The sequence below is a fragment of the Terrapene carolina genome, unplaced genomic scaffold (assembly GCF_002925995.2).
Source record: "Terrapene carolina triunguis isolate 2854851 unplaced genomic scaffold, T_m_triunguis-2.0 Scaffold234, whole genome shotgun sequence".
Taxonomy (NCBI): domain Eukaryota; kingdom Metazoa; phylum Chordata; order Testudines; family Emydidae; genus Terrapene; species Terrapene triunguis.
This window is the reverse complement of record NW_020664585.1, coordinates 2,194,569-2,218,928: the sequence shown is the minus strand read 5'-3', so window position 1 is coordinate 2,218,928 and position 24,360 is coordinate 2,194,569. Positions and strand designations below refer to the sequence as shown.

Here is a 24,360-nt window from a genome sequence, read left to right as displayed (position 1 = left end):
GTCTGAGGCTCTTAGCCGTTATATTACAAAGCAGATCTGCCTTTGTTGAGCACAGCCTTGCCTGGCTCCGAGCACAGATCTGCTCTGCACGGGCAGCATTCGTTTCTCACCAAGCTGTGTACAGGACAGGAGTCATGGCTGCATGACACACAAGTACACCCAGATCTGCTAAGCCACTGGGGGTCTCTGAATGTAAAGCAAATCAGTCACTAGGTTTGAATGTACAAGCAGGTGGGCTAGGTAGCAGCAGGGGAATGTAGGGAGCCTCGCCGCCCCCCATACACACACCCCTCGCTAATTCTCACCACTATGCCCAGCCCAGGCCCGGGCACAATGATCTGATCACAGATGACGGGGGTACGTTTTAGTGGGGGGGCTGGGGGATGTATGGGGAGAGAATTTGTTTCACAGCCCCATACAACAATGTGAAAGCTGGCTGCCCTTGCTAAAATACTCAGCCCACTCTAAGCAACATCCTTAGAGCAAGAGGAACAGCCAGGCCTGAAGCGTCCAAGAGCGGGGAGTTATCCACCGTAATAGGCACATTTTGGAGAGCAGGACGGGGGGATGCTTGGAAAGAAAAGCTCTGGAAAGAAAGCATGTCTGAGCCTAGCACTTTGGATACATTGCTGGACAATGGTTAATCTCTGATAGAATATAACCTCTGCAGAGCAATACATGGAAATAGGGCAACATTTGGAGTAATCTGTGCAAAGCCGCCAAGGGACAGCTCTAACTTTGGACTTTTGAAGCCAAGAATATAACTTACTGTTTCGGGCTAGCAGCCCCTCTTTCCCGGTTTTCCCCTCACCTAGGTGAGCAGTGCTCACGTCCCTTCACATGTGCGGCTTATGAAGGGAATCCAAATATTCCTGCCTGAGATCAGTTCCATGCTGGCCCGGTCTCAGGGTGAGGCTGTGGGGTAGCCAGAGAGTGGAGCTGTCCCTGCTGCTACGGATGGGAAAGTCCCATTGCTAGGCTGGGCCGCAGGAACACATACAGCTGTTGAATGGACTCAGCTAACCCTGTTCTGTTGCCTGGCTGAGGGCTGGCGAACAGGGCCCTGAGCAGGTACTGATGGTGAGGCAGGAAAGGGAGCCAGGGGGCCCATTTTTCCATATTACGGTGCAGGACACTGCAGTACAAGTGTCCCAAGTACAGGCAGGCTGGAACCCACCTGCATAACTTTGTCTCTTGCCTCCTCAATACCAGCTGGAGATGAAAACAGCAAGAAACTCTTCCCCTCCGTCCAGCCTCTAATGATCTCCCCAGCAGATGGGCTAGAATCTATGAGCAAACGGAAGGGAAATAAGAAACCCTTGCTCCTAAGATCCCCACGCTGGAGAAGCCTCTCCTGGGATCACTGAATCGGACGTGGGGCACCATGCTCTGGTGTCAAAAGCTGGCTCACCGATCGCCAAGGGCAGCAAGCTCTGTGGAAGACTCTTTAACCAGCTTTGCGATTTATTTCCGATGGAGGCTGGAAATAGCATGCAGGGCAAGTGAGAGACATTTGATCTCTTCTCATGCTTTAAGCTCTATATGGCATGTAGTGTATCAGATATACAGGTGAGTGCGACGGGAATGTGGCTGCACGGAAGGATAGTCCTTACGCCCAGAATATCACCAAAGACACAGAGCACTAGTGTGTGCAGCTAGAATAGTGCACGCTTGGACTTCGCAGGCGGAAATGCCCCCGTGATTCCAGGTGTCACTGTTATCCTGTCATGCCAGTTTAGAAGGAGATATAAGGGAAGTCGCTGAGCTGAACCCTGGATAGGTCACAAGACCAACATGAAGGTAAATTACCTTAGAGAGACAGTCGGCAGGAGAGGGAATTAAATGCCCTAAATGTCACGTGAGGTCCATGCAAATCATCAGTAACTGCAGAAAATAAACAAACACTCAAAATAAGAGAAGTCTTTGATTCCCTCCATACCAAGGGCTTTTGACACAGGGCTAGTGAGGCTAAAAATGTCTGCCAAGGGCTTTGATGGGTAGAGATGCCATCCAAGGGCTAATCATGATTAAAGATGTAGACAAAGAAGCAGGCTGTCAGGGTTTGGGTTGTCCCTGGCCCACGGCCCCTCCACTCTCAGGGGAATCATAGAATCATAGAATATCAGGTTTGGAAGGGACCTCAGGAGGTCATCTAGTCCAACCCCCTGCTCAAAGCAGGACCAACACCAACTAAATCATCCCAGCCAGGGCTTTGTCAAGCCGGGCCTTAAAAACCTCCAAGGAAGGAGATTCCACCACCTCCCTAGGTAACCCATTCCAGTGCTTCACCACCCTCCTAGTGAAATAGCGTTTCCTAATATCCAACCTGGACCTCCCCCACTGCAACTTGAGACCATTGCTCCTTGTTCTGTCATCTGCCACCACTGAGAACAGCCGAGCTCCATCCTCTTTGGAACCCCCCCTCAGGTAGTTGAAAGCAGCTATCAAGCTGTGCGCTGTGGGAGATCCTGAACGCTAATCCCAGCTCTCACACCAACTCCCCGTGTAGCCCAGAGGGTGTCACGTCCCTGCTCTGTGCCTCAGTTTCCCCTCTGTAAAATGAGGATCATTGTCTATTTAAATGCCTCCCTTGTACTGGTATTTTAAGGATTAATTATCCAGTGTTTTAAAGTGATCAGAAGATGGAAAGTGCCAACTAAGCGTCATGTATTATTCGCACAGCCCTTGTCAGAAGCTGTTGAGGACGGGGTTGTTTAGCCGCACACTACTCCCGGAAGGGAAATAACCTGGGATTTTCGGATGGCCTGAATGGCTGATCAAAGCACTGATGACGATTATCTTTACCCATCTCTGAGGGATCCTGGCCTCACCCATCTAGTCTGATGGAGAAGAGAGCAGCCCAGCGTGATGGCCTGATGAAAAGATTAATGGCTTTCCTGCTGCTCCCTCTTGTTTTGCCAGCCTGTCATTTAGAATCCCTTCCCGCCTCCTTTAATTATTTTACATGTACAGATGCTCCCAGCTTCACCGACTACAAAGCTAATTACATGAGTCAGGTGCGGAAATAGTGCAATGCCATTCTTTCCCCCCGCCACGTAGTCACTCGTGCTGGTAATTGCTGGCATTTAAAGTGATTTGGAATTAATTCCTGACTCCTGTAACGGAGAGAAGCAGAAGAGGCCTTGCTGAAATGGTCACAGTGGTGGAGTGGCAGGGGAGAGAGACAGAGAATCCCACCTAGGATATTGGATATTAGGAAACACTATTTCACTAGGAGGGTGGTGAAGCACTGGAATGGGTTACCTAGGGAGGTGGTGGAATCTCCTTCCTTGGAGGTTTTTAAGGCCCAGCTTGATGAAGCCCTGGCTGGGATGATTTAGTTGGGGTTGGTCCTGCTTTGAGCAGGGGGTTGGACTAGATGACCTCCTGAGGTCCCTTCCAGCCCTGATCTTCTGTGATTCTGTAACACCGTTAGGGCTGCATCAGCTAAACCGGGCAGCCCCATTCATGTTATGCAACTTTGCAGTAGCTCCTTTTTGGTTTCTAAGTGGCTTTTGTGCTGGTGCTGGGTTCCCTGGGCTGGAGACTGCACAGCCACAGCATGGGCAGCAGCCGTACAAACTCCCTACCTGGCCTGGAAGGGTCGCCGGGCGACAGACTAGCTGAGCATACGTCTGCACTGCAGCCACTAGAGCAGCCCAGCTCTGGCGCTGCAGCCGCTGTCGTGTAGACACTCCCTGCATTGCGGACGGGTTTTCTCCGTCGAGGCAGGTGATCCACCTCTCCGAGAGGCAGGAACTAGGTCGGCAGAAGGACTCCTCCGCTGATCTAGCTGCGTCTACAGTGGGACTTAGGTCAACCTGACTACGGCACTCGGAGCACAGGATTTTCCATAGCCCTGAGCGAGGTACCGAGGTTGACCTACGTTTTAGGTGTAGACCAGGCCTTAGTCATCAGAGCATCAGTGGAGAGACCAGGCCCTGCGAGTTGCGGCAGAGGCTTTGTGGCAGGGACACACACACGTCTCTCCGGTGCAGCAGAGCTGTGGTCTATATTCAGGACTGGATTCCTAAGTCAAACCCCTATGGACGGTCCAGGGGATTCAGGGCCTGGTCCAGCCCCCACCAGAGACAATGGAAAGGCTCCCTCTGGTCAGGCCTAGTGGTCAGAGCCAAGGGCCAGAGTCAGGAGTCGGAAACCGAGCTGGGCTGGAGCAGGGCAGGGAACAAGGCAGGCCAAGGAGCGATGGCAGGTGCGGGCCAAGTGCTGCTGCTGGGCTGAAGAGCAGTCCTGGCGATGCCACTCAGCCACGCTGGTGCTGCGGTTACCAGCTGATCCCAGGCCCCTCATGTCTGACATTAGGCCCCAGTGGTATTGGGAACTGTACCTTTAAGTGGTTTAGATGCCCAGACAGGAAGGCTGTGGGACGGGTGCTGCCGAAGCCTGTGTTCTGTTCTGCAGAGGTACTTGGGAACTACCTCACTGAATAAAGGGGATCTCTTCCCAGCCCCTGGGGCCCCGCGTGGTTACTGAACAGCGCGGCCCCTGGCCCAGCGCACACTGTTGTGTTCTGCGCACTGGAGGGATGGCCTGTGCAGATCACAGAACAAAACACTGCCCTTTGTCCCTCATTAGCTCTGCTGTATCAGTAGCATTGACGGGAATGTCTAGTTCAGAAACACACGGGAAAAGATTTCCCTGTTTAAGCCTTTTAATGGCATCACAGCAGCAGCAGATGAGAAGGCAGAAAAACTGAAGCTGAATTTAAACAAAAGCCCTTCTCTGTGATGCATTTGGATAGAGTAAAAACTCATTAAATGGGTTGATGGAAGGAAAAAAATCCGGAAGAGTAAAGATTCATTACTACATTACTAACATCTTGTAATATAGATTAAGAGACAGAGTGGCGTAAAAGAGAAAAGCTCATTACCATGTCACCATGCGGGAGTTAAAAAAAGAGAAAGAAAATGAAAGTCCCTGGCAAGTTCTAATAACTTCTCTCGAGCAATTCGCTCCTGCACATGCCCTTGAATGGAGAACCCCTCTGCACACCTCAGCAGCTCTGTCATCCTGGCCTTCCCCCAGCCTGAACCCATTGAAGTCAATGCAAACTTTCCCACTGACATCAGTGGCCTGTGAATCCGGCCCTTGATGAATTATAGGGGAAATTCAGCTCTGTGCATAAGGCCTAGGTACCACACATGGGGCTGAAGTGGGATTTAAGTGGTACCTCGGCCTTGTGGAATATAAATAGCTCCTAACTAGACTTTGTGCTGGCGCTCTGCCCAGGGTGAATCTCACCTTATTAGACGTTTCAGACCCCAGTCCTCTTTCCGAGCCCACTGCAAGCCGCCCAGCACATCAAGCCCTGAGCCACTGACATGCTGCAAATTAGGTCCCCGCATCGCAGCGATAAGGACAGAGCAGCTAATTATAATAAAATTACATTTATAAAAAACTCTTGACATTCTTGGCAAGAAACATCATTTCCTTAGAGAGATTTCCGCTAAATGTAAAGGTGTTTGGGTTTTTTCTAGGGGGCGAACGAGCCTGTTCGTTTGGGTTGGAAGGATTCTTCCCCCAGCCCCCGTCTTAATGACACATGTTCCGGGAGCTTAAATTAGTTCACTCTTTGATTTCCCTTTGCAGTTCCTGGCAGGAAGCTGCACATATGGTACCTTTCTGCCTGGCTGATGCTCCCTGGCACAAGGCCACTGTACCAATGTGTAGCTGACAGTTATCCCAGACACAGAGGGGAGTCCCCAGGACTGTGCTGGTTACCTACCTCCCCGTGATAAAGGAGAAATCTGCTTCAAGAGAGCAAGAACCCCCCCGGCTCTTTCTTTCATCCTCTTCTGTACGTTTCCCAAGTCCAGACTAACCCGAGACAGAATTGAAATAGCGGGAAAGTGACGGCTGCCATGCGGGCTGCCGGCTAGAGCAATAGCTCTGCAAAGCCTTCCCTCGCATGGGGCCTGCTGGTGACACACGTCAGGAGAGCCTGCGAGTAAGATTGCTGGGTAAGTGCTGCAATGCGTTAATCAGCACCTGCCCCCTTCAGAGATCTGTCTCCAGCCTACATACCAGCCTGAAATGTCTCCTCCGCAGACAGGCCCTGAACACGGGGAAAGCAGCCGTCAAGCAGAGCGGCTCCATTGTCATGCTGCTCCAATGACTGTTCCTTTAAAATTTCCCTTCTCCATTTGTCAGCGTGACTTTGGGGCTGGCCTTCACCTGACAAACCTGGTTTGGAAACAGAACCATCCTTGAGTGATTTCAGCACAACGCACGCCAGGAAGTCTCTGGATTTTTCCAGTGATTCAGAACAGACACAATGAGCTAAATCCAGCTCAGGTGAAAACCCAACGGAAGTCAGTGGAGTTGCATTAACTTATACAAAGGCTGAGTTTGGCTGTGTTCGTTTCAGCTATTCCAATTAATCCACCCCTAATCAACAAGGAATTAATGTTTAAATCTGAGCCCAGGTCTCTGTCTGCCTAGAGAGGTTTTTCATTGGGGCGTTTGCCATTGGAGACTGGAACAAACAAGGCAATCGTGTACAAGTTGGGCACATGTTCGTTGCATGCTCCTGTGCATGTAGGAATCGAGCTCTCAGTTCTTGCCTCTCATCCAGGAAGCCCAAGAAAAAGTGAATTGCCCCCCAAAACAAGCACACATGCAGGAGTCTCCAACTCCCCCCCCCCCCCCCCCCAGTCCCGGGCCCGGAGCCCTAATGCTGCTCCTTCCCTTCTGAGAGCCCCCTGGAGTCGAGTCTCCTCTCCCACCAATTTCACAATGGTTTCAATGAGGTGCCCCCTGATTTACACTGGGGTCAGTGAAAGGAGAATCTACCTGCCCTCTCCCCCAGCCCAGACTGTTAGTCTGAGCCCTCCAGGAAGCGTGTCAGGGAGCCAGGATCCAACCCACCACAGCCTCGGTAAATCAAAGGCAACCCAGTCTGGAAGTGAAGTGGAACCGGTGGGGGCCATGCATTCCCTGCAGCTAATGCAGCCGGAGGGAATGCACCATGGGCCAGCAGCATCCCGGGGTATCTCCAAGCTCTCAGTCGAGACATCACCAAGGCAGGGCTCACTGTGGCCAGGTCTGGAGCCTAAAGAGAACCCCGCAAAGACTAGCCGGGGCCCATTTGGTCAGCCATGCCTGCTGGGCCTGCAGAAGCAGTTGGGGAGGGAGAGACCCAAGATCACCTCCATGCTGTGAGCAGAGGGGACAGCCCTCATTGCCACGCTGGTCCAGTGGTTAAGGTGATAAGACTTAGGAGCCAGATTTAACTCCCTGCTCTGCCTCAGACTTCCTGGATAACCCTGGGCAAGTTACTTAGCCTCTATGCCTCAGTTTCCCCATCTATAAACACAAGCCAGATTGCAAAGTGCTTTCACATCTACAGATGAAAAGTGCTGCATGGGAGCCAGGGATCCTTCCCCAACCAAGCAGCTTCGCCTCCCACTGGCTGGCTAGGGCTTGACCTCAGGTAGCTCATGCTCCCAACACTGGCCAGGCACTGGGAGAGCCAGCTTGCCAGCGGGGTCTGAAGTGCTGAATGATGCTGAAGGTGGCTTGGATAGGGAGCACGGCCTCTCTCGGGCCAGCACAGTTGCTTTTGTTGTTCTGTTTCCAGGCTGAAAAAGTGAGCTGCCAATTTGTTTTCCTTTGAAAAATTAGAGACGAAAGCAGCCCACGGGTCAGTGGCGGTGACCCGGAATTGCTGGCATTATCCGTCTTGCGGATGAGTTCTGCTGTTATTACCCCAAGTTATAAAGCACGGCCCCTTGCTCATAACTTCCCAGTGATCGTAAAACCTGGACGGACCTTGTGACTAGTCCCATAAAGTGCATTATTGCCCCGCACCAGCAGACTAAAGGCATTCACTCCTCAGCCTTCAATGGAGCAATGTGGCTGTTGACAGCAGGGCTGGTCTGCAATGCCTGGCTGCAGCGATCAGACTGGTGCCATCACTGAGGGCAGTGGGCAGCTGGCAGAGCCCTCAAAGTAAAGCAAAGTGGCTCTGGCCTTTGTCCCTTCTCTCTAGCGTGGGGCTCCTATGGTACTAATCCACGTGGCATCGAAAGGGATGATTTCCAAGGGCAGTTTAACGCCTGTTGACGCTCAGTGGGACTGGAGCATCTCACTGTCCTTTGTGCCATTGACACCTCCCCTTAAAGGATCTTCGCTGGCACATCTAAGCCCTGGCTATTAGGAATCCATTTCTCAAGCTACCCGGTCACGAGAACCAGGACCCCAGTTGTGCATCTTCCTTTAATCTCTCCATTTTCCTCCCACCCCCATCTGGGGTTATTACACCATTTTCTCTCCTGGGTATAATGTGTGTCATATGGATGTGGACACTAGGACTATAACCACATCCATTGGCATTCAGAGAAGGCAAACGCTGCTCTTTTTCATAATGGGCCTCTCTTTTCTCTGCTGGAGCCCCATCTTACACGGAATGCCCTTTGAAGTCAGTGGTCCAAATTCTCCTCGCCTTACTGAAACAGATTCACCTGTTGACTGCAAAAGGGCTACTCGCATGAGTAAGGCTAGAAGTAAATTGGTCCTTTTCTGCATATAATTCTTGCTGATTCACTGCGGGGAGACTGATCTCCCACTTCTGGTCTGAACGGGGACAGAAGTGGGAGCTAGGCCTTGGTGAATTTCATCATTCCTGGACAAGTAGTTAGGTTCACAGATTCACAGGGGCAGATCCCCCGCTGGTGACATTGACTTCACTGGAGTTGTGACAGTCTACACCAGCTGAGGAGAGAAGATAGATATTCTATCCAGCCCCCCCACGGATAGAAGACATTGTTATGTCATCTCCTCTGACCACCTGCGTAATGCAGGCCAGAGAACCTCACCCGCTGTTGTCTGCCTCAAGCCCATCAATTCTGGCTAAGCTAGAGCATAGCCCAAGCTTGATGTCTCAGCTGGGTTCATAAATGTCCTCCCGACTTAACCTACTGGAGGAAAAGCTCCTGTTTCTCCTCATTTCATGTCTGCTGAAAACTTTCTGCCCTTGGCCTTTCTCACAGTTGCCTTGGCTCCTTCCTCACTTGCTGCCTCTAAAACGGGACCCCTTCGAAACTAAACGCCTGCTCTCCTCATTTGACCCTCCAGCTCCTCCTGCCTCCAAGGGGTTCCACCGGCACTCGCTCGCTCATCGCACAGCCTTGAAACTTAGGCCTTATGCCGGGATGTTGCTGTTGCTGCTCACTCATCATAATCAGGACATCTTTGCCAGAGAGCCTGGCAGCTACGAACTGCGCTGCACACAAGCTCTTGGCGAGGCTCTGTGCTGCAGACACGTCTATTCAGAATGGCCATAAGGGAGCAAGGAGAAAAGAGGAACGTGGATTTTCTGCAGCTCTCGCTTTGTCAGCGTTAGGGGTTCAATGCCGGAACATCATGAATACAGGAGAGGGGTTGAAAGGCATCTGGAAAATTACATAAAATATGTAAATTTCAGGGTCCCCATCCGGCCATGCTCTTAAGCAGATGCTTAATTTTAAGCAGGTGAATAATCGAGTTGACTACTCACCTGCTGAAAGGTAAGCACATGCTAAAGGGATCACCTGGATCGGGGCCTCACGGCATATTTTCCTCCTGTGTTTAAGGAGTCTAGTGAGAAAATAACAAGGCTCTGGTCTGAGCTTGATTTTCACATATACCCCCTGAGATAGGAGCTACGGACCTCACTGATGCCAGGACAGAGGTACAGTCTAGGCACCAACTTGCATCATTAAATTACATGAAACCCAGCTTTGTTTTTAAAAAATTAAACCAAAACTTCTCCTGGCAACCAATAGCTGTCAAGGTTTCTTTTTGGTTAGAAATAATCATTTTCTCACTCAAGGTCTTCTGCAGCATCTATCAAAGTCAATGGAAAGGTGCCCATGCATGGCAGCAGGAGTTGGTTGGGGGCTTTATACAACAAAGGTAGATTTTTAATGGCACAGGTGACAGGTGCCCGACTCTTCTTCAAAGTCAGCAGGAATTGGTCACCTAAGTCTACTGGTGCCTTTGCAAATCTCCCCCCAAGTCAGCAAGGCAGGAACTAGATACTTCTGCTGGGGCCAAGGAAACCAAGTGGTGAGAGTTTTAGAATGTGTACTGCCCACTACTGGCCAAAATATGTACCCATACATATATATGTCACCATCTGTTCCTATTCATCATTGGCCTTACAGCTCATCAGGCAAAGGGCTGTGTCCTTAAGTCGAATATCAGCAACTCAGATCTGCCCAAAGTGTTGTGGAGACTCACTGCCTGCTGGTGATTGTTTAGAGGGGAGGTAACGGGTGAAGAAGCACTTTGCATCCTTCAGGCCCAATCTTGTAGTCCTGAATCGGGTGAGGATTTGGCACTTTCTTGGGACTGAATTAGGAAAGGGTTTATGGGTGTTTGGGGAAGGGGAGTAGTTTCATTGTTAATCAAGTTTGGTGTCATTTCTCCTGAGGAAATCTAGCTCCTTGCAGCCACGAGATCAAAAGGCTCAAAGTGCTGCAAAGTGCTTTACGAGGCTCCTATCAATGTGATATCCAAGGGCTGCTGGAGCTCCTGCCCTGGGTGTTACAGCACATCTGCTGGGGTTGTGAAGATGATCATTCTTATGTGATGAGAAATCAAGCAAATTTTATAACAACAACAACAACAACAACAAATTCTTCTAGTCACCACATCCTCACAAGCACATGCAATTAGAAGCTAATGTTTTGGGAAGTGCTAAATATAGGGCCTTGGTCTTCACATCCTTAAGAAAACAAATGGCAGCTGTTGAGTATCTCATTGCTGAAATACCAGCCTCTTTATTATGCTAAAAGAACAAGGAAAACAAATGTGGGGTTACTTGTTAGCTGCCAGGTTCCAAGCACTAATTAAAAGGCCTTTCTACTGCTCACTGGAAACATTAGCTGCTTTATTTTCTGTAAATGGCCAGCTATGGAAGCAGTGGTACCTACAAGCAGATGCCTTGTGCAAGAGCTAATTGTTGTAAACAACAATTTAGCTTACAAAGGAACCTGCTTTTCTCTCAGCTCTTCTGGGCCACCGATTTCAGTCCTAGAGCAGTTGCTTTTGCGCTCTCTTCCCCAGGGTAGAAGCTAGACCTTCTTATGCTACATTCCCCCAGTGCAGTTTGCATTTTCAGAGTTCTCTGTCACTGACTTTTAACTCCTTCAGGCTTCCTCTATAACCAAGGGCATTGTTGGAGCAGGTCACTTCCTGCTAGCAGCATTGCAGTGAAGGATTCCAGCCAGATTAAATAATAAGCCACATTTTCCCCGTCGTAGTAGCAAACCAGACCAGGAGGGGAGGGAGACTGTTGTATCATTCAGCAGTGATCACTGCAGGAACGGAACCAATGGATGCACTGACAGGTCTCTAGTGAGCCCAGCCCAGTTCGCCTTGGCTTGGTTGCTGGGACAGTGACCTTTAAGGAGCCGGGGGCTTGTAAGAGCTCCATGACTGTTGCAAAAAGAATGAGGAGTCCTTGTGGCACCTTAGAGACTAACAAATTTATTTGGGCATAAACTTTCGTGGGCTAAAACCCACTTCATCAGATGCATGGAGTAGAAAATACAGTAGGAAGATATATATACACAGAGAACATGAAAAACTGGGTGTTGCCATACCAACTATAAGGAGACTAATCAATTAAGGTAGGCTATTATCAGCAGGAGAAAAAAAAACTTTTATAGTGATAATCTGGATGGCCCATTTTCAACAGTTGACAAGAAGGTGTGAGTAACAGTAGGGGGAAAAATTAGCATGGGGAAATAGGTTTTACTTTGTGTAATGACCCATCCACTCCCAGTCTTTATTCAAGCCTATTTTAATGGTGTCCAGTTTGCAAATTAATTCCAATTCCACTCTGATGACTGTTGCAGTTGGCTCTGTAATGGATGTGCTGTGAGCCCTTTCCAGAGGAGACACAACAGCCCAGATGTCCAGGGTAATGGTGTAATTACTGACAGGAACCCTGTGGGCACTAGTCAGCCATTGGCATCTACAAATGTAGGTGTTCCACGCATTGCATCAAAGCCATCCTGTGCAGAGAGCAGACACTAGTCTCAACGCAGCCCTCTGCATCACAGTGCTCTGGCAAAGTTCAGGTTCCTTCCCTTGAAAATGTGGCCCTGTTATTTAAAGGCCCCTGGGGAGCTGCTTCCAGTTACACCAGGTTTGCCCGAACCAACGCAATGGCACTTCATCCCGGGGCAGATCCTGTCACTATGTGACGAAAGCTTTCTGTAGGCAGGGCCGTATGGGAGGAGGGATGGGCATGGAGAGCGAAGGGCCTGGCTGAGACAGAACCTGCCTGAGAACATCCACCAAGCTCAGCCTCACCCCAGGGAGGGCAGTCAATGCACACAGAGTTACTATGGAAACGTAGTGAAATGCACGTTCTGAAAGCAGGAGCTGACTGGGAGCACAGTGATGAGACCATGCACATTGCTCAGGGGGCGATATAGCCATGGCTTAGGGGTGATGTGCTATTCTGCCTACTAACTTCCAGTCACATTATCAAATTTGTCCTCTTCAGTCACTCAAATAATTAACAGCCTTAAAGTATAACACATCCCCATTCACCATCCCGGCACCTCTCTGAAGCAGCTGTCCTCTCCAGAATCTCAGCTTGCTTGCTTGCTTTGAGTCCATAGCTGTTCTGGGATGAAGAAAACCTTAGCCCTGGGTGTAACAGAGTCAGCTGAAACTCTCCCTGAGCGCTACACATTCCTCCAGTTATCGCAGCAAGCGGGTAACAGATGCCCTGTGACCAGGGCCGGCTCTAACTTTTTTGCCGCCCCAGGCAAAAAAGAAGAGCGCCGCCCCACGGTAACACCTCCCCCCCAGTGCTGCGCCGGGCCGCCCAAACCCCCGCCCACCCCCCAGCGCCGCGCCGTGCCAGGCCACCCAACCCCCCGCCCCGAGCGTTGCACCAGGCCGGACCGCCCAAACCCCTCGAGTGCCCCACGCCACCCCAACATTGGCCGCCCCTTCTGAGGTGCCGCCCCAAGCATGTGCTTGGTCGGCTGGTGTCTAGAGCCGGCCCTGCCTGTGACCATACAGCCATAGAATCAAAGAAGTGTAAGGCTGGATGGGACCTCAAGAGGTCATCTAGTCCAGTCCCCTGCATGACTTCTTCAGTGGACATGGAGAACAATTGATCACTCTCCTCTTTATAACAGGACAATGTATTTGAAGACTGTTATCAGGTTCCCCCTCTGTCTTCTCTTCTCAACACTAAACATGCCCAGTTCTTTTTAACTTTCCCTCGCAGGTCAGGTTTTCTAAACCTTTGATCATTTTTGTTGCTCTCCTCTGGACTCTCTCCAATGTGTCCATGTCTTTCTTCAAGTGCGATGCCCAGAACTGGACACAGTGCCCAGTGAGGTCTCACCAATGCCGAGTAAAGCAGGACTATTACTTCCTGTGTCTCACATACAGCACTCCTGTTAATCCTCCCCAGAATGATACTAGCCTGTTTTGCAAATGCATCACACTGTTGACTCATCTTCAATTTGTGATTCATTCTAACCCCCAGGTCCTTTTCAGCAGGACTATACCGTCTAGCGAGGTAGTCCCTATTTTGTAGTTGTCTGTTTGATTGTTTTTCTTCCTAAGTATAGCACTTTGCACTTGTCTGTACTGAATTTCATCTGGTTGATTTCAGACCAATTCTCCAATTTGTCAAGGTCATTTTGGATTCGAATCCTGTCTTCCAAAGAACTTTCAAACCTTCCCAGCTTGGTGTCATCCATAGATTTTATAAGCACACTCTCCACTCCATTACCCAAGTCATTAATGAAAATATTAAATAGTACCAGACCCAGGACGGACCCCCTAGAGACGCCCTCTCAGTCTGATAGTGAACCATTGATAACTACTCTTTGAGTACAGTTTCTCAACCAGTTTTTCACCCACTTCATAGTAGGTTCATCTAGACCACATTTCCCTAGTTTGCTCTTAAGAATGTCATGTGGGACTGTGTCAACAGCCATAATAAAAATCAAGCTATATCATCTCTACTGCTCCCCCTCCCCACCTACTAGGCCAGTAATCCTGTCAAAGAAGGAAATTAGATTGGTTTGGCATGATTGATCTTGACAAATCCATGTTGGCTACTACAGTATTTATAGTCCTGTCACCTAGGTGCTTATGATGATGATGGTGATGATCATTTAAAGGTCAACGTCACTAACGATTTCATTCTTCGGGTAAGAAAAGAGAGGGAGGGTCACAGATGTGCACAATTGACACTGAGTGATGACTCATTTGGAGACACAAGTGGGTGGAGGTTGGTAGGTACCATCACTAATTTTTCCCCAATTAAGGGCTCCAGTGGCACTCGGGGAGCAGCAGTTTCCTATTTTGAACATCTCCACAATCTACTGCCATTCTGATTACTCACATGGGCGAAGCTTGGAAGAGTACCCCTGTACCCTCCACCTTCTTTTCCCCCCAGTATGATCCCGATAATAACAGCATAATTTAACAGTGCAGTAAATTCATGTTGGCACAAAGGTCCAGTTCCCGCCTGAGTGTACATGTCTAAAGCACTATGTACTCCAGGTGCCATGTAAATCACAATACCCCCCGAGGCAGCTCTCCATGCAGGACAAGGACCAAGTAAGAAGCACAATGGGGTAGGGGTTCAGTCAGGGAGCCGGGAGGCAGGGGACTGGGTTCTGCTACTGACTCAGCCAGCAGCTTCCTTTGGCAGGTCACCGCAGTGTCCCCAGCTGTGAAGTGGGGATAACACTTTCTAGGCCTGGTGCAGCACTTTGAGCTACTCAGATGAAAGGCCCTGTCAGTGCAGAACAGGAGTCAGGACCATGCTAAGCAGCCAAGAAGGGAGGTGTCCGTATTGTGTAGGTGATCTGGGAGCCTTAGTACATCGAGGGCCAGGCCAGAGCAAAACTCACAGTGTGTTGTTTGTCTGCTGTTAAGGTGAAGAGTGTGAACCTGTCAGAGGGTGAGGTGCTCGCCATTCGTGGAGTGGATGATGACAACTTGGTGATCTTAGCCAATCAGACACTTTTGGTGGAGGGTCAGGTGATTCGCAGCCCAACCAACACTATTTCCGTTTACTTCCGGACATTCCAAGACGATGTGGTTGGGACTTTTCAGCTTCATTATCAGGGTACGTGTTCATTAACCGAAACTAGTGAGCCCCTCCCCAGCCCCGGGGGTGAGAACCCAGTGGGGGGCCTTGCACACCAGGCCCCCCGGCACAGCCAGGTGAGTGGCTGGGGCAGTGGGCTGCAACCCAGGAGACTTGGGTTTTATTCCTGACTCTCTCACTGATTCGCTGTGTGACCTTGGTCAAGTCACTTCACCTCTCCCGTGCCACGGGGCTGCTCTCATTGCAGTCGGGAGACGGAGGGGAGGAGGGAATCAGACCCTGGGTGTCGTCTTTGCAGAATCCTTTCCGAGCCCTGGCTAAAGATGCTACGTGAGTGGGACTTGTTAGAAGATGAAATGTCCTTCCCCATCTACCGTGCCAATCCCTCTGCCACTGGCCCTGTATCCTGAACGGCTGTTGGGCCACAAGTGCAGTCATTACAAGCATGGGCAGAAGCACATTTGCTTGACATTTTTTGGTAGCTCCCAAGCTCAGGGTGAAGCCAGGGACTGAGAGCAAAATACCCCAGCCCCCATTCGGCCTAAGGCCTCTGAATAAAACCAGTTTGTGTCCATTGTAGCTGAACACAATCTGTCCCTGCACAAGCCTTCCCCTGCTTAGGAGAGGAATAAATAATCAAACACTAACTGCAGGCTTCACTCCCGAGTTTTGCGCGGGCTTCTGCCCCTTGTGGGATGTGGCTGTGTTCTGTGGGACTGTGCTCGGAGGGTCTGTGCCAGCAAAGCAGGTAGGCATGTAAGGAAACCCATCGTCTTCCTGTTCTTAGAGTTAGGCTCAGGCTTTAATGCTTTGCTGGATCAGGGCCAGAGTGAGCAGCCGTCTCTATTCTATGACACTTCCCGTACAGACACAGGTTAGTTCTTTGTATGGGCCTTGACAAGTCTAGCCTTTCGGGCACATTTCCAGCTATTTTATTTTCCCCTAGGTCCACTGCGTTCTGTTTCTGTTCCCATAAAGAAGCCCATCCTACAGGGACACGTATGGAATCTTTATTTTTCCCTTGAACAGCTACAGAAAAATAAATGACAACAAGTGAATTCTTGTTAGAAACAAAAATTAGAAAAGACGTCTAATCGAAAGCATGAACAGGTGAAAAGTCATTAATCAATGGTTCAGTGGCACAAACACGCCAGTCTCCAAAAACGGTGTGTCTGGGCTAGTGTGACCAGGTTCCAGCACCTCTTCAGCTTTCACCCACTCTTCCTATTGCAGAATTACGCAGAGAAGACAGTGGTGATGCTTAAAATCTGGCTGTGTGTTTGTTCTAGTGTTCATGCTGAGCTGCAGCTTTCCACGGAGGCCTGACTTTGGAGATGTCACCGTAATGGATCTGCATTCTGGTGGAGTCGCCCATTTCCATTGTTACCTGGGATATGAACTCCAAGGCCCCAAACTGCTCACATGCATCAATGCATCTAGGCCTCACTGGAGCAGCCCAGAACCCGTCTGTTCAGGTACAGTAACTGATCCTTAACACAGATGCTAAGACAAGCTGGACTCTAGAATAATTTAGTGTTAAAAGTTGAATGTGAGCCTGGGAGAGGGGGAAACCGTACCAAATTCTGCTCCCATTTACACCAGCGTGCATCCAGAGTAACTATCCAATTCAGTGGAGTGACACTTTATTCGAGTAAAGCGTGACCGAACGGGCCCCTGCCCGGGTGCGGAATGACTGGCACGGCACCGGCCATGCTGGAGTCTCAAGAATCCACAGTGCTGAAAGGCAGAGACGTTACTGCCCTCTGCTTCCCTCTTGCTTTTTAGTGGCAAGTTGGAGGGATTTTTACTCTGCCTGGGGCCTGGTGACGAGGAAGGAGCCGCTCCCTGTACAGAAATGTCTGACTGGGAGCAGAACTGACCCACTGTTAGGCAAGTAACAAAAAGGAAATGACCATTTAAAAAATAGAGAGAGAAAACAACGAGCAAAGCTCAGTTATCAAGTTGTTCCTGCGTTTCTCAGTACGTATTAGATTCCCAGGGAAACCAAGGCCCTGCACCACTAATCTACATACAGAAACATCCCATGTTTCATTTGGCAAGAGTACAGAAGCACAGGGGCTGTACAAGCCAGTAATAAAAAGCCCCAGAGAGCCACCTGTCTTGGTTTATAACAAGACACAATAAGTGAATAAACAGACACATCTGGGGACAGTAACAATGAAATGGGCCTGATCCCATTTGTGCACTATCAGCAGCAGTCGCAATTCACCTGTTTTGCTCTGGGGGAGTAAAATTCCTCTTTGGACAGAAACCAGACGTGGCAAATCTCAGCCTCAAAGACAAATGTTTCAGCACGTTACGGGCACGTGAAAGCAGCGAGTGCTAACGGGCACTGGCTAGCAGTCTGTGCAGTCACAGTGTGACCAGCACGGTGCACCCAGTGGAATGAGATCCTTCTAGGGAGGTTGCATCTGTTCGCTCCTTTGCATGCGCCACAAGCCGCGTTCCGGGCACTTTTTGAGATGTCTTCTTGTCTGTCAGCTGCTTCATGTGCTGCTGGGCTGTCAGAACGGCCGGGTCTCCTCGCCTTCCCTCAGACTCAAGGAGGCACTGCCTCATCATGGCTTCTGGCGGAGGTAGAATGCAAATCCCCCGGGAGATGATATATCTGCTCAGCTCATCTCAAAAAGCTTTTCCTCCGCCTCTAGCACTCCTCTGCTCTAAGCTACTTCCAGTTGGGTTCAGAGCCACCCAGCTTGTGTGTGAATCACTCATACAAAGCACAGCCTCCCTCACTACATTCTACAGCCTCCTTCCTACATACGCCCTCTCCCATGCTTGCAGGGGTTTCCCTGTCTCCACCATGCAGAGCAGGATGGGGCAGTTTCAGTTGACGTTGGGTTTGGGGGTCTACCCCTCGCTCCTAACTTTCCTTTCCCAAGTTAAATGAACCTAAAATGTCAAAGAGAAACCCAGTGGAAAGCAGAGCTCCCCTGATCTGGGGTCAAACCCACACAAAGCCACGAGCGTCATGTGGGTTGAACCTGCAGCTGCAATAAATCAACCTAGTATCCCTCCAGCACACTGTGCCCCGCTGGGAGGAAATGCAAAACCAGGGAAGATTTACATGCTTTGGGGAGTCATAACAAGAGTAGATTCTGCTCTGAGTTCTACTGGTGTAAATCCACTTCTTTGGAGTCACTGGAGTCAGTCCAGTTTACGCTGGTGCAGTTGAGAGTAGAATCTGCCCTGATTTGGCAGCCCATTTCTCGGGGAAGAGGCCCTTCTTAGCGTACACTCATTTGTCAGGACAGAGCGCTTTACGTGGCTGGGACCGAAGCTCTGAATGGCTGCGTGCTCCAGTCTCACCGTCTCTGTGCTTTCCTCGCCAGCACCCTGCGGCGGCACGGTGCATAATGCCACGATTGGACGAGTTCTCTCGCCGAGCTACCCCGGGAACCACAGCAACATGCACTGCGTGTGGACCATCGACGCTCCCCAGGGCCAGAAGCTGCACCTGCACTTTGAGAGGCTTCTGCTGAGTGAAAAGGACAGGTGAGGAGGCGCTCGCGGAGACGCAGGCATGCCGACCCAAGAGCCCAGAATCTGAGCTGACCTGTGCAGGGAGGTTAGCTTTGCCATTGCTGCCCAGGCTACTGCTGGCGTTTAGGGGCGCCAGGTCTGAGCACCCTGCTCTTCCCACCCTGTGCCATCAGCGTGAGGAAGACCTGGCAGCCCCCTACCCCGTCCGGAGGAGGCTCAAGGGTCTCGCAAGGGGTTTTCCTCAGGACTGACTGGACAGGGTATTCCCTCACTCCTACCTGGGAGGGCCTTACCTAGCCACCTTTCAGACCGCCTGGGCCAGGCGTAGATCTCCTGTCTCCAGGGCGTGCTGGGAGCAGGGCACTTTCCGTCTCGTTATAGTGGGAGCCGGTGAGTTGGCTGGGGATTTCGATGGCCCTGGGTGGTGAAGTGTAATTCCCACACCAGGGGTTCAGACCTCTAGCGGGTCTTGTGTGCATGGGAGGGGGCAGGGAGCATCACCCGTTTGGGGATTTCATTGTAGGCCAGCACTCTCTAGGGCAAGCGTCTGCAGGAGGGGGGAGAGGGCACAACCACCCCGCCCTGCCGTGTTGCTGAGTGGGAGGGGTGCCCGGCGAGATGGGAGGGCATCCTGGGAGGAGGTGAGTCTCGCTGGTACAGAAGAGTCAAAGATCCATTGTTCTAGGGCAGGACTCTCCAGAGTAACTTGTAAACAGAAAGTGATGGGAAGGGCAGGAGAGCTAATGGGCTCTGCTGCCCCAGACGGGAACTGGATCACCTGCAGATGGTCACAATGGTCCCTTCTGGCCTTAAACGTCTCCGGTTACCCCCACCCACCATGTGATTTAGCATGGGGTCTGTATAGTGACACTGGGTCTCATAATCAGTAGCCCAATCCACAAACTTCCCCCCGGCTCCCAAAAAACCCCAAATGCCCATGGCTGCGTCTCACCCACAAACCCTGAAAAGTGACAAATCAGTCTGTTGGCCTCCATAACACACAGCACACATTTATGGGGCTGATGTTTGTGTTTAAGTAGCATTAAAAATTCAGTCTGGTAACAGGCAATAAAGCCAGTTTATGGCTTGTAGTAAAAGCAGAGAATAAAGCACCTGTTTACTACACGATAAAACAGACGTAGCCGCTTTGTGAATTGGTGTTTGCGTCATTTCTTTCAAACGCTGCCCTCCGAATGCCTGACCGAACGGGCCCCTGCCTGGGTGCGGAACCACGGGGCTGAAAGGCAGAGACGTTACTGCCTCCTGCTTCCCTATTGTTAGTGGCAAGTTGGAGGCATTTTCACTCTGCCAGGGGCCTGGTGAGGAGGAAGGAGCAGCTCCCTGTACAGAATCGTCTCACACTGTTGCCAAGTACACGTTTCATCCTCTTCCCTCCTGTGCGTCCAGCTCCTCACTCTGATCCTGGCCTGTGCTGGGAAATGAACCGGGGCGGGGTGGAGTGAGCGATTACCCGCCTGTGCTGGCTCAGTCCCTGCCCAGGCAGAAAGGTGGCCAGCGGAGGAGCCACTAGCCCTTTGCTAACATGCCGTGTCCTCTCTGGACAGAATGGTGGTGTACAGCGGAGAGACGAACCACTCAGCCATCCTCTACGATTCCCTGCGGACAGAGAGCGTCCCCTTTGAAGGCGTGATCAGCGACGGCTCCGCCATCCGCATTGACTTCCTGGCGGATGAGGCGAGGGCCACCACAGCTTTCAACATTCGATTTGAAGGTGACTCTCCCTTTAATTTTGGATCTGGCTGGTGGATAGCAGCAGGCAGACACTAGCTAACGCTGCTTGTGCTCAGTGGAATCGGGCAATTCATAGATGTACTGATTGCAATTACTCTAGCAGGGGTTACCCTTCGTAGCTATAGGAAGCTGCTTGCCTCTGGCACCAGCAGAATCCAATAGCCACCCCTCCCCTTGTCCCTGCATTATTGGAGGCATCGATTGGAACCTGGTGCTGAGTCTGCCAGCAGACTGGTAGTCAACTCGCTAATATCCCTAGGCCAGCGGAGCCAGGCGAGTGTCTGCCCATGCGGCTCCCACGAATTACCGAAGGAAAGTCCCGGCAGTTCCTATCCCCTCCCAGCCTGGCTGCTGCAAATGTGACAACTGCATAGCCCTGCTGGGAGGATTTACCTCCTAGCTGCGAACGTATCACTGGTGGTTCATGGTCGGCTGCAGTTCTAGTTCTCCCCAAAGACCTGTTCCAGCAAACAGGAATCAAGGCAAAAGAAACGAGTGTTCATTTCTGCAGTACAGAGCCCGGGAAGTGGAGTTCTTTTCCCTTCATTCGCTGTGAGAGGCAGATCGGACAAATGGCTACAAGCCAGAGAGCATTCCCAGACCCCAGGGGAGAGTCAAGCCAGAAATGTTAGTCTGACAGCAGGACGCTACTTCCTGGCCTATGCTTCGGATTTACTTTGGTTTAGTTTTGAGTTGGACTAGTGACTACTTCAGAGGTGAGCCCCGTTCCAGTTACTGTCCAGAGGAATCAGGGAAAAGCCAGCCTGTACCTGGGATGGCAGGCAGCGCTGCAGATACATTCTGCTAGACAGACGCACCAGGTGCAGTCAGATTAGAGCAGTGGCAGTTTGGATCTACATTTTTTTAAAAGGTGGGAGGGGGTGGAGAAATCACAGTTCCTCCAATGTCATTGAAAACTGAAAATCAAACCTCCCGTTCACTCCCAGTTTCCCTTTTGCTTCCCCCTGCCCTGGCACCATCCTACATCAGAATCTGTTTCCTTACTGAGGATGCAAAGACGCTGAACATTCAGTCTTCTGCCTTGTCCCCTAGTTCTGCATGCACTTTAAATATTTCCCTACAATCACAGCTTTCCCATACAGCTGTTTTATTTTAAAAGCTTTTGTGGCGTTTGGTGCCAAAGCTCCGTGGTGACTGTTAGAAGCTATAATAATCCCCCTGTGTCACTCACCTGGCTGCTATTTAAGTCCCACTTACCCCAGACCTAATCATCTGTGCTCAGAGTTAAGAGCAATTTCTTTACATTTGAAAAGTGCCATGACGCGTAATTAAACTACATTATACAAAGAGTGTCTGTGCTAATCACAAATAACCCCTGCTCACTTTAGCTCAGAAGTGCATTGGAAGTACAGAGGGCCAGATCCTCAGCAACTGGGGTAATCAGGGAAGCTTCACTGACATCACCAGAACTGACTTCAGTGGCGCTACCCCTGTTTGCAGGAGCTGGGAATCTGGCCCTGCTCTCTAGATTTCACTGTTCAGGGACTGTCTAGTCAGCAGTTGGGAGTTCTAATAGACCAGGTATGTCTGAGCCTTAGCGCAATCTCCCTTCGTCAGACCTGCTGTTGGTTCAATCAAACCCAAACCGTTCCTTCCTGCTCCCACCCTTCAAAGACGGAATGGTGCAGCTCCCCTCCCTCGGGGTATGTGCAACAGGAAACCCGGGATGGACAGCCCTACAAGAGCTCTGTCCTGCACCGCTGCAGTGCTGCCCGGGCTGGTCTGAGGAGCTGAGGATGTTAAGTACCAGAGAGCACTAACTAGACATCCCTGTAATGGGGGGCTGCCACCCAAGTGCCCCTCAGGACCTGGACACCTCTGCTATCTCCTGCCCCTGGTTTCCCCTTCAGCAAACTTCGCCGTCTCTGTCAGCCAGGGCCGGCTCCGGCATTTTCGCCGCCCCACGTGGCGAAAAAAAGAAAAGAAAAAAAAAGCCGCAATTGGCGGCACTTCGGCGGCAGCTCTACCGCCGCCGCTTTATCCTTCGGCGGCAATTCGGTGGCCGGTCCTTCCCCCCGAGAGGGACTGAGGGACCTGCCGCCGAAGAGCCGGACGTGCCACCCCTTTCCATTGGCCGCCCCAAGCACCTGCTTGCTGTGCTGGTGCCTGGAGCCGGCTCTGCTGTCAGCCGCAGCCCTGCTTAGCATCTGGGGGGGTTTATTACAGTCACAAAGTTCTCAGACAAACCCCAAATCAATCTTCCACCCAGGCTTACCCTGGGCATGGCCCTGCCTCCAGGACCCTGGCAAGAGACCCTCTTTCCCTGCAGCTCCACTCTGCCAGTCCCTCCCCGCAATTTCCTGCTGTCTTTTACCCTGGGATCACCCTAATTCCACCCAGGTGGGGCCCCTGCTGTAACCAGGGCTGGCTTAGCCCCTGGCTCTCCAGTCCTGTTACAATTGCCTAACACAATCCAGGGCTCCCTGACTCAGAAGGCAGAGTAATAAAGTCAAAGTCATAAGCAGATTCTCCCGAAGAGGGTTTGTGTGGGCGAGAGGGCTGCGGATGCTGGAATAAGTCACACGTGTGGGTGGAGCAGAGTCAGCGTTACTCACAGGTTGGGTGGTGATCTGGCCAGGGTGGTCTGACTGGCATCCTCTATCCCACAGAACAGGGCCGGGGGCCTCCAGCTTCATTGCACCAGACCCCCTTCTGACCACAAAAGCTACTACACGGCCCCAAGGGGGGGGGGACTGAAGTAGGGGGAGCAGATGGGAGGAGGAAAAGAGCGGGAGGCGGGGGGGGGGGGGGGGGGGGGGGGGCGGCGCACTGGTGGAGCAAAAAAAAAAGCGGAGTGCCGCAAAATATCGGGACAAATTGTGTCCCGACCAAACATCGGTCGGGACGTGGGACAAACGCCTAAATATCGGGACAGTCCCGATTTTATCGGGATGTCTGGTCACCCTAGACTGAAGCCTGAGCCTGCCTGAGCCCCACCACCCTGGGCAGGAGCCCCAAAGCCAAAGCCCAAAGGCTTCATCCCTGGGCAGGGGGCCTGTAACCTGAGCCCCGGGTGGTAGGGCTCAGGCTTTGGCCCTGGGCAGTGGGGCTCGGGCTTCGGCTTTTGCCTGGGCCCCAGCCAGCCCTGGTGACCCCACTGAAATAGGGTCGCGACCCACTTTGGGGTCCCAGCCCGCAGTTTGAGAGCCGCTAGAATAGGGGCTGATATGTCCCCCAGTTAAACTTCGTGTGCAGATCCACGCAATACAGCCCCTGGTGACTGCAGAAAATGCCTAACTTGGAACCTCTCCAAGATTACAGCGAAGTAATCTTACTCCAGTCATTTGCCTTCTGCCTGCGGAGTGCCATGGAGCCGGCCGAGCAGCTGTCAATCTGACTGAGGAGTGGCTGCATTTGTGAACCAGTTAATAGCCAAGAGTTTCTCCTTTGGAGAATGAGAGGTTCAGGGACATGCCAGGTGAATCCCAGGGAGCTCCAAGAGATTTGCCACAATTGTCATTGAAATACATGCTGGTGTCAGGATCCGTCTAAGACCTCGGGTCTCTGACCAGACTCAATAACATGCAATAATCCCAGGGAAGAAGATTGCTCAGTAAATATATACACTGGCAGCACGGCTTGTATATTACTGTTGATAATACACAAAAGAAGTGGGGCTTGGCTAAGCCTTAAAAGCTCAGACCAGATAAACCATTGTTAATCCTAATTGCCTGTAAAATAAGCGACGGAACAGGGCTGCAGCATCCCCGTACAAGAGCCCAGTTCAGCAGCAATCCTATCCAGTGGCCACGCTGTGAAGCAGATGCCAGGCACCGGCAGTTTGGGAGGGGTTTCTAGAGGAGCGCTTGCCCAGCATGTGCCACATCCGCCCTGAACTCTTCATCTGGTAACATGTTCAGTGATAAAAACGTCCAGCCCAGCCCTGACTAGAACTTGCTCAGTTACAGTCAATTGACAGCTTTCAATTTCGGCTTCCGCACGTTGTTTCCCAGCTTACAGTCACTGGGCACTTGCTCTGT

General features: G+C 51.2%; 1 protein-coding gene across 1 annotated transcript in view; it reads left to right on the top strand.

The window, feature by feature from the left end:
- SEZ6L (seizure related 6 homolog like) overlaps nucleotides 1-24,360 on the top strand; it is a 112,066-nt gene that overhangs the window by 57,925 nt on the left and 29,781 nt on the right. The window contains exons 4-7 of the mRNA XM_026657003.1: nucleotides 14,929-15,121; nucleotides 16,393-16,578; nucleotides 18,457-18,619; nucleotides 20,173-20,339. Coding sequence (XP_026512788.1) covers nucleotides 14,929-15,121; nucleotides 16,393-16,578; nucleotides 18,457-18,619; nucleotides 20,173-20,339 — 709 coding nt within the window. The remainder of the gene's footprint in view (nucleotides 1-14,928; nucleotides 15,122-16,392; nucleotides 16,579-18,456; nucleotides 18,620-20,172; nucleotides 20,340-24,360) is intronic.